General features: G+C 32.4%; 1 protein-coding gene across 1 annotated transcript; it reads left to right on the top strand.

The window, feature by feature from the left end:
• Window positions 1–5,221: 5,221 nt before the first annotated feature.
• LOC117119085 lies at window positions 5,222–9,118 on the top strand. Its single transcript, XM_033263894.1, has 3 exons — window positions 5,222–5,313; window positions 5,823–5,920; window positions 8,568–9,118. Exons 1-3 carry the CDS (start codon window positions 5,279–5,281, stop codon window positions 8,759–8,761), a joined length of 327 nt encoding a protein of 108 aa, XP_033119785.1. The 5' UTR covers window positions 5,222–5,278; the 3' UTR covers window positions 8,762–9,118.
• The last annotated feature ends 1,138 nt before the right edge of the window (window positions 9,119–10,256 follow it).

Below are 10,256 nucleotides of genomic sequence, written 5' to 3'. Positions count from 1 at the left end.
ATAATATATTTTTTAACTTCTTTTCATACATTTATTTATTTATTTATTTACTTTGTTAGTTTTCATTTGTATTCCGTTTTAATTATTCGTTTTTTTTTGTTTTTTTTTTGGTAATTCTTTAAATGTTTAAATTACCATCGGCCTCATATTCCTTTGCCAAGTGTTATATGTATGTCTCTAATGATTAGCTCCGACTGGATGGACGACTTCACAAAATATTATTGAATAAATGAATAACTAAATCAACAATAAGTCAAATAATAAATCAATCAGTCATTCAGTCAGTTTTTTCAACACAAATAGCGGCTCATCTTGAAGATGAAAAGAGTGTGGTATCAATGCAAGATTGTAATAAAAGAAAGCCGTTTCTTTGTCAATTCGTCGAAAAAAATAGTAAGTATACATCTGTTTTATTTATTTGATTTAATAAATGTACATCATGCATCATGTATTATTATTATTATTATTATTATTATTATTATTATTATTATTATTATTATCATTATTATTATTATTATTATTATTATTACTGGTGAAAAGTCTGGCTTATATTAAATATATAAAACTTTCCAGTTCAATATATAATTATTACTTTACTGTATTTTATTCAACAATTGTCCATGCGCTTTCTTACCACCAGGAGAAAATTGCAGAAATAAACATAGTTATAAATCCGCTAAAAAAGAGAGAAATACTGCAGTGTCTAGTTTATTTTTATATTTTATTTTTAAGTATATTCTTATTCTAAAATAGAAAGAAATAGCCCGTACTTTTACAATTAAAAAACAACACATTTATAATAATAATAGTTATTAATCTAGTATAATCACAAGCCTATATTATATGTGTATAACGAGGTTTATGGAATTTATTTGGTATTTCTCTCTTTATGCGGACAATTTATTACAAGCATATATATTTTCTCATGAGAAATAACTGTCAATGATAAACTTTGGATAAAGCTCCTCTCGTCAGCGGTAAACTACAAAGGATATAGGGCTCAGTAACATTCACGATCTGAGCAAACTAATCTTCCTGATTGTTTCTACCGTGACGGCTACCGGTATTGTTCAGATTATAGGGTCTTCGCCTAATTTGCGTGGCCTTCAATTGGTCAGCTGGACATTTCCTCACCCAGAGCTATATATGATCATGGAGGAAAAAATGTATTTTTTTCCTCCATGATATGATCATACATTTGGCTTAATATCTTAAAACAACAAATTGTGAGAGGTCCATGCCCATTTCTTATAGCGGTAGCAGCATTAACATATTCAACGTGTTAATAATATATAATAGTTTATCATCGCTATTTTCATCATTGTCAATATATGTTCATTATTAATTCAACACTCAAAGGCAAGTTAATTAAATGAAATTTAAAAAAAATCTGTTCAATTTATAACACTACAAGTATTTTAATTCATGATGTTCTGCCTTCACGAAAAATGTAAAATAACATACACACATACGCTCTAACTCAGAACAGTACATACTCAGAAAACATATAGATACATACATAATATGTACGTCTAAATACATACAAATAAAGATAGAACGCTAATCAGGAAGCTACTTCACGTGTGCCTTTTATGATGACTTTTTAATGTATTTTTCTAGTTAAGTTGTTTTCTTTCAAGTTATTTGTTATTATTGACGCAACTCCTGAGTGCCGCTGATGTAAATGGTGTCTGTAAATGAGTCGATAAATGACTTGATTTGACTAACCGCAACGAATTGTCGTTATTTACAATCTTCAAAACAATCAATCCATTCATCCATTCAGTAGGCCTACACAAGTTTAGCAAAAATGCCGAGAGTAAAATTTTTGCGAATACATACATAGGCCTAATACAACTATGGGTGGCAACGGGCCAAGTGGCAAGGCTGGGTGGCAACGGGCCTACTGTGGCAACGGACCGGGTGGCAACGTTCCGGGTGGCTAAGGGCTTATGGCAACGTGCCGGGTCAACGTTCCGGGTGGCAAAGGGCCTATGGTGGCAACGGGCCGGGTGGCAAAAGGCCGGGTGGCAACGGGCCTAGGAGGCAAAAGGCAGGGTGGCAAAAGGCCGGTTGGCCAACGGGCATAGGGTGGCAAAGGCCGGTTGGCCAACGGGCATAAGGTGGCAAAAGGCCGGGTGGCAACGAGCCTAAGGTGGCAAAAGGTCGGTGGCAACGGGCCGGGTGTGCAAAAGGCCGGGTGGCAACGGGTCTAGACCCATAACCTGCGTATAAGACGAGGCTTAAAATAGAAAAGTAGGACTACGATAAAAAAAAACAAGGAGTCATCTTATACGCACGACATACAAATTTTAGGTTTGTTTTTATTTAGTGTGGTAAAAGACGATCTTTATTTGCTATTACCATCTTCAACATTATAGACACAAACAAAAAATAAAACATTTATAAATATTTATATACAAATAGCCCCGAATCTATCATGAATAATAATATTTTTTTTAGATTTTTTCAGTCATTATTGGCTAATGCTGTATATTTTTCTATCGAGTAATACTTATTCACCTCCCTTTTAAATATATGAATACATGGCAAGTTTTTTTGTATCTTACATCTGTATTATGCATACGACAAGGCCTTAGATTTCAACTTTCTGATTCTAAACAAGCATAGTTCGCTATCCTGTAATGTTTAATTTAGTATACGTTTTGATCCAAGATAAGACTTCTCTTCAAAATATTGAAATAATAGAACACGAGTAAAATGTATGATCAATTGTTGCGTCATACTTATTACAAAATGTACACAAATTAGTGGCAACATTTCTATTTTAAATAAGAAAGGGTTTATTTACCTTCAAATTTCTGTGTATGATTCGATATTGCAACCATCTTAATTTAGTATCTGTAGCAGAGGCAAATACCAAATATGAGACTGTGTTTCAAGTGGAATCAACGATTATTTTACCTAAGTCCCTCCGCCATTTATCTTTATAAGTTTCCTTATAAATAAAATTAGCACAAAAAACCATTGTATATTCTTCTTGATCCCCGTTTATCCTTTAAAACACTACTAAGTTAGGCGGCCACCATGGCTCTCCATCTAACACGATTTTCTGCTGCTCTCTCCTCGCCTCCATGTAAGATAATGTTAGGCACCATCTCTTGACGTCATCACTCCATTTGATTTTCTGTCTCCCTCTTGTTACCGAGCCATCATAAATTAATTATTGAATTCTAAAACTCACAAATAAAATATTTTCCTTGTTCCTTTCATAGCTGTAGAAACTGAAGTGGTGGATCCTTTTTGTCGGTGGCTGGTTCAATGGCACCGCTGTATATATATGAAAGACATGAAAGTACTAATGCAAGACACTTTGACTTGATTGAGACATTGAATTTTATTTGTACGAAATTTTCGGTAGCACCTGCTACCTTCATCAGCGTACGAGTACGGTATCTTAAGATATATCATGGACCTATTAATAAGTCCATGGATATATATTACAGCAAACAGTATATACATGTTAACAATTTAGAGGTAACGATGGATGTAGTTATTGTACATAAACAATGTAAGCCACAATGAATAGAGCCTTTAATGAAGCGGAACGTTCACAAGAACAGTGGATACTAATCTGATAGGACTAGGATAATAAATTAAACCATAAAGAAGAATTAGCCATCAAAATAATTAAGGAAGAATTACGCGAGAAATGATAAATCAATCAATATATAATAAAATATGTATAAATAGAGGCCTATGATAAATTACAGGAATAAAAAACGGGAACTGTACTAAAGAGTTATGAAACATTATTTAGTGAATGTAAAGCCTGAAGCAAAACCTAGGTCATGTTAGCTCCTATTTTACGAGTCCTAAGTTTCAAATCCATTTTATTTCTGCACATCTCCTTTCATTAAGTGATCTGAAGTTGTTATTAATAGTGATACATCTCATATTATTAATGGTGTGCCTAGCTCCGTTAAATTGTTAACATGTATATACTGTTTGCTGTAATATATATCTTTAGATACTCGTACACTGATGAAGGTAGCAGGTGCTACCGAAAATTTCGTACAAATAAAATTCAATGTCTCAATCAAGTCAAAGTGTCTTTGAATATAACAATACACACATAATTTTAAATCAAGGCAAGAGTAGGAATCTATAATTATTATAAATTTATATTTATTTACAAAGGGGTATCATTTTTATACCAACGCCAAGACACGTTTTATATTGTTCTGGAAAGTAATCCTGAGATGTATGCCCGAGATGCCTTCTTCTTGTGCCTAAAGTAAGTAGGCCTACATGTCCTCATTCATTTTTTGTACGTTTATTCTACAGGTGTGAAAGACAAACGTGATGGGAGGGGGACAAGAGATGAAACTAGCGAAGGTGACCAGTGATCATATGACCCAAATTAAGGAACCCTGGACTCCCCATATGGGATATACCTAATCATGTTTTCGAGGAAACACTCGTTGCACTTCTTTACAGTCTGAGAACGTCATTCTCGGCCATCTAGAAGTGTATACCGTATTCTTTAAATCTGTTCCAACCATGATGGGGGTGAGGCAGGTGAGGGAACAACTGTCGGGAGCCATGGTACTCTCGTCGGGAACCATGAACCCTGTTGGAGATAATATCTTGATACGTCGTTGGGGAATCTTACGCGCCGCCTCTCGAATAATTTCTTAATGCTTCCACTTTCTGAAAGTTAAATTTCAAGTTCGTGATTCAAGTGTGTAATGCACGCCCCAGAAGAGAATAGAAAATCCCAGATTATATTTTTGACAGGTATGCCATGTCAGCTTGCTCTTCTTAAAAAAAAAGAACGATAATCCTATGTCCTTATAAGAAGTATCATACATTATTTAAACATTTTTTGTTAGACGTGGTACAATTCCACTGACAATTGAAGACGACCAGGAGCATCAGGATGTGTTAAATGCCATCGTCAATGCTAAAGGCTACACTAATGTTGTTTTAGGTATGATTCATAATAATAGCAAACAATATTTTTTCGTTATCATTTGTATTATTATAATTATCATGATTTCTATTATTATTTTTATTATTATTATTATTATCATTATTATTGTTATATTATTATTATTATTATTGTTATTATTATATATATTTATTACTGTCTCTTATACACATCTAGATGTGTATAAGAGACAGCACATAATTTTAAATCAAGGCAAGACTAGGTATCTATAATTATTATAAATTTATATTTATTTACAAAGGGGTATCATTTTTATACCAACGCCAAGACACGTTTTATATTGTTCTGGAAAGTGATGCTGAGATGTATGCCCGAGATGCCTTCTTCTTGTGCCTAAAGTAAGTAGGCCTACATGTCCTCATTCATTTTTTGTACGTTTATTCTACAGGTGTGAAAGACAAACGTGATGGGAGGGGGACAAGAGATGAAACTAGCGAAGGTGACCAGTGATCATATGACCCAAATTAAGGAACCCTGGACTCCCCATATGGGATATACCCAGTCATTTTTTTCGAGGAAACACTTGTTGCATTTCTTTACATTTTGAGAACGTCATTCTCGGCCATCTAGAAGTGTATATTCTTTAAATCTGTTCCAACCATGTTGGGGGTGAGGGCACAACTGTCGGGAGCCATGGTACTCTCGTCGGGAACCATGAACCCCTATTTTCTGAAAGTTAAATTTTAAGTGATTCAAGTGTGTAATGCACGCCCCAGAAGAGAATAGAAAATTACAGATTATATTTTTGACAGGTATGCCATGTCAGCTTGCTCTTCTTAAAAAAAAAGAACGATAATCATATGTCCTTATAAGAAGTATCATACATTATTTAAACATTTTTTGTTAGACGTGGTACAATTCCACTGACAATTGAAGACGACCAGGAGCATCAGGATGTGTTAAATGCCATCGTCAATGCTAAAGGCTACACTAATGTTGTTTTAGGTATGATTCATAATAATAGCAAACAATATTTTTTCGTTATCATTTGTATTATTATAATTATCATGATTTCTATTATTATTTTTATTATTATTATTATTATCATTATTATTGTTATATTATTATTATTATTATTGTTATTATTATATATATTTATTATTATTATTATTATTATTATTATTATTATTATTATTCTATCTATTAATTTTCATTTGTTAAAAACTAAATTAAACAAATATTTTAATGATATTTAATTAATTTCTATTGGTTTTTTAAAAATTATTATTCATTTCATTTTTTCTGCACATCATTAAGATGATAGTGCTTTTACTTTCGCTGCTTCCAAGCTCACTTATTATTCTTTTTTTTTCTTTTGTTGACCAAAGGTCATTTATTCACAAATATCATTATATCATTGTAACGTATTCATTAACATCTCTTAATGAATGTGTACAAAGTCAAGTTGTTTTTTATTTTCATTTTTTTTCACTTGTTGACCAAACGTCATTAAATTATCCCTATAATAATCACAATAATAATAATAATAATAATAATAATAATAATAATAATAATAATAATAATAATAATAATGATAATAATAATAATAATAATAATCACAATCAATAATATTAATAATAATAATAATAATAATAATAATAATATTAATAATAATAATCATAATAATAATCACATAATACATCATAAAACGGATTTTATTATATATCAATTAATAAATTCTTATTAAAAGCTTTTTCTAATATAATTTTTTCCTGCATGATTTTTCTATATTTAAGCTCAGCATAAAAGATTGGTATAATAGGCTTTGATAGCTCAGTGATGTTTTCACGTGATATTAGCCATGATTTATAAATTACAGAGGTTGCCAAGGTCATGAGTTCATTTACAGTATTGTATTTTTCTTCTATATTGTGAATTTCCTTAACAATTGTATTCATATTTATAGGCCTATCTACTATAAATCCATTGCTTTTAACACCCGTTTGATATTAGAACAGTATCCCTTTACTCGCTTACATTTTAGAAACATATGTATATAAACATCTATTAGACCACAAAATGTATATAACGAAGATTTAATTATTTTATATTGGTATAGTTTTTTATTTGATATAAGGATGGCATGTAATAGTTTGAAATTTAGTTGTTTGAGTTTAATCTCATAAATTTCATAATTTTTTTCCATATGTTTTCCAATTCAATATGATCGTCTTGCACACTTTGCCATTATATCATTCCTTTCGGCTGAATAAATTCCTTTAGACTTATGTTTTAATATATAAATTTATTATTTACTTTAAACAATGAAGTAGATTTAGAGCTATCATACTCCATAATTTGGAAATTATCTATGTTTTCTTTGGGTTTTATTACGTTATGTTCTAGAATTATTAACCACTTTTTAGGGATTGCATTTCAAACAGTCAAATATTCTGTTACCCACTTACAGCAATGTACTAACTTATCTTTAAAAGCTTTGGGGTTAATTAATATACCATTTTAAATTATATCTTGAATTTTAAATACCAGAATCAATACATGTACGGGAATATAAAACTCTATTATCCATCTTGATATGAGGGTTTCCCCAGATATACTCCTTATAGATTTCATTTGCTGTCACAGGTTCATGTGTTAACCCTCCTCCTGCTACCATCCAGGCTTCAACAACTTCTTTGTAGAAATGCGGCATATTAGCATTCACTGCTTCTATAACATGTGGTGATTTAAAAACAAAAAGTTCTCTACCTATTTTATTAAAATGAAAGTAGGGGATGCATTTCCGTAAAGATTTGTCATCATTCTTCAGAAGTTTTTTGCAGCCACATAATTCTCAATGTATGATATCGTGCCTTAAAATTTGGCATATTAATACCTCCCTTTAAGACTGTGGAATGTAGTGTTTTCCTGAATATTTTGTCTGTTTTGGAATCCCATAGAAAAGAAAAGATTATTTTATCAACTACCTGAAAGACAAATTTGGGGATATCAATGGTACTGGCAGTAAAAATTAGTTGGGATAACGCTAAGCTATTAATTATAGTCACTTTACCGAAAAGTGTAAGCCGCTTCTTTTATTATTTTTAATTATTCTTATATTTTGTGTTAACGGCTAACTTCCTTAAAGCTCTTGTTGAACTTAATGTAGCTTCCTTAATACAATGTATTTGTTTCAATTCTTTTGCATTCATATTGAATATTGTACTACTTTATTGTATGGAAAATAAAAGTCATGAGGCAAAAGTCCCCGTTAGCAGAAATGGTCCATAGTGAGCTGTCTGATAGTCGAGAGTGAGCTGTCAAATGGTCCAGAGGGAGCTGTTAGAAGCTCCATAAACTTACTTTAATTGGCTTTAAGTACATATTTGTTATTACTTCGCCATGCAAACCTTCAAACAATACTTGATTTGTATTGCCAGAATGAATAAAATGAAATATAAATTACATGACTCTTACGATTTGAATAACTTTCCACTTTATACTGTTCTTAATAATAATATTATTATTTCCAATATCAATTTTAAATACTCTCAGTTATTCGTTTATTTATTAAATAAGTCAACTTTGTACCAGTTTCCAACTAGAATTTTTTTTTTAATCTGTAGGCTATTTTTTTTTTTTCATTATGCAGGTGTTGCGTACATGAGGGAAAGTAGAAGCTTTAAGTGGCTCGATAACTCTACATATAATTTTACTGCTGTTGGTACCGGCAACAGTTCGGCGAATAATTTTTGGATTTTGAAAAAAGACGGCTTGTACTACGAAACAGGAGAAGACAAAACAGACGTGGAAATTGTTTGTAAAGTTAAAATTATTCCTCCATGAATTAAACATTCACTAATTATTGTTAATCATGATGCTCCCATAGTGGAGGAACTATGACGTGATCGAAAGAATTAAAGAAAATTGTGGTAATAAGAATCAAATTATGATCTGCTGACGTCACGGTTAAGCTGCAGTTGTCCTCATGTATTGGTATTACTATTCGATTTGTTCGTCGACGCGACGCTTGAACGGAATCACCGTCCTACCTGGCGTCCTACGTTCTCAGCATGCACTCTTCTCTGTACTGTAGATTTGGCCAAATTGCGTTCTACAATCTACTCGACGAGGTGACCTTAACGTTCTCGCATGCGCAAATGACTTTTAGTGACGTCATTACTATATAGTTTCCAACTAGAAATTTTTTAATATGTAGGCTAATTTTTTTTCATTATACAGGTGTTGCGTAGGGCATATCCATTCAGTAAGATAAAGTTGTAGTGTACTGTATTACACAAATCTGCAACTGCCCCTGCAGTAACGCTACCCCCCCCCCCCGGGCCTGGAAATTAATACCCTATAATTTCTACTCCGATACGCCACCCTTATTATAGTTGTATGAGAAAAAGAGTTCTATAATAGGAATCGAATCCGTTATCTCTAGCTATCTCGGTGAGCTCATACCGTTTAGACCACTGAGGCCCGTACGATATCATTACATATCTCAGACCACTAGTCTCTCACCCTTCATACAACTTGCGAGCTCACACGTAATAGGAGAAAATTTTAAAGCTACTTTAAAATACTTATTTTCTATTTGACTTAATATCTATGTATATAATTATTAACAGTGTTAACGGCTATCTTGAGATATATATGTACAGTATGTATATATATATATATATGTATATATAATATGGCTAGGTCCTAATTGTTCTCAAATAGAAACATGTTATAACATACATGGGGCCTAATGTGGTACAGGAAGCCTGACTTAAAAAAAGTGTTACGACCTCGTCTTCATTTTTTCTCAATAAATTTTGAGGCAAATATACTATACCAGCCTGTTTTATTTTATTTATACAATTTGGAGGAATGATTTAAAGGATAAGGGAATGATTAGTTAAATGGATGAATGAATGACCAAGCCAAAAGGATGTACCATGGGATATTTCCTAAGCAAAAATGCGATTGCCTGCCTTCAATCGTTGTCTGTTTGTCTATCTGTCGGTGTGTGTCGGGCTGTCTGGGTGTCTGTCTGTCTGTCTGTCTATCTATCTACATTATTTACTTGGTTAATCTGTGATTGGTTGATACAATTTTTATACTATATGTCACAGGTGGGAAAAGTGCGGCCCGCGGACCGTATGTGGCCCGACAGCGATTTTTTTTTTCATTGGCTAGAAAACACCTTGCGTTTTATGGTCCGACACTGATCATATGTAAAAGGTACCGGTAACATTAAAACTGAGAATAAAGTGGTGTAAAAGCAATGCTTGGAGGGTTTTGGAAGTACTTTTCCTCTCCGACCGATTTTTATGCCCACCCTTATATATAT

Source organism: Anneissia japonica, unplaced genomic scaffold (genome assembly GCF_011630105.1).
Source record: "Anneissia japonica isolate Jap-2015-1 unplaced genomic scaffold, ASM1163010v1 scaffold1792_len1028045_cov167, whole genome shotgun sequence".
In the NCBI taxonomy this organism is placed as follows: Eukaryota; Metazoa; Echinodermata; class Crinoidea; order Comatulida; family Comatulidae; genus Anneissia; species Anneissia japonica.
This window is presented reverse-complemented; position numbering and strand designations above follow the sequence as displayed.

Coding starts and splice junctions, on each gene's coding strand:
- LOC117119085 (XM_033263894.1), top strand. CDS start 5,279: ATGTATGCCCGAGATGCCTTCTTCTTGTGCCTAAA. Junction 5,314..5,822: donor GCCTTCTTCTTGTGCCTAAA/GTAAGTAGGCCT, acceptor ATTTTTTGTTAG/ACGTGGTACAATTCCACTGA. Junction 5,921..8,567: donor CTACACTAATGTTGTTTTAG/GTATGATTCATA, acceptor TTCATTATGCAG/GTGTTGCGTACATGAGGGAA.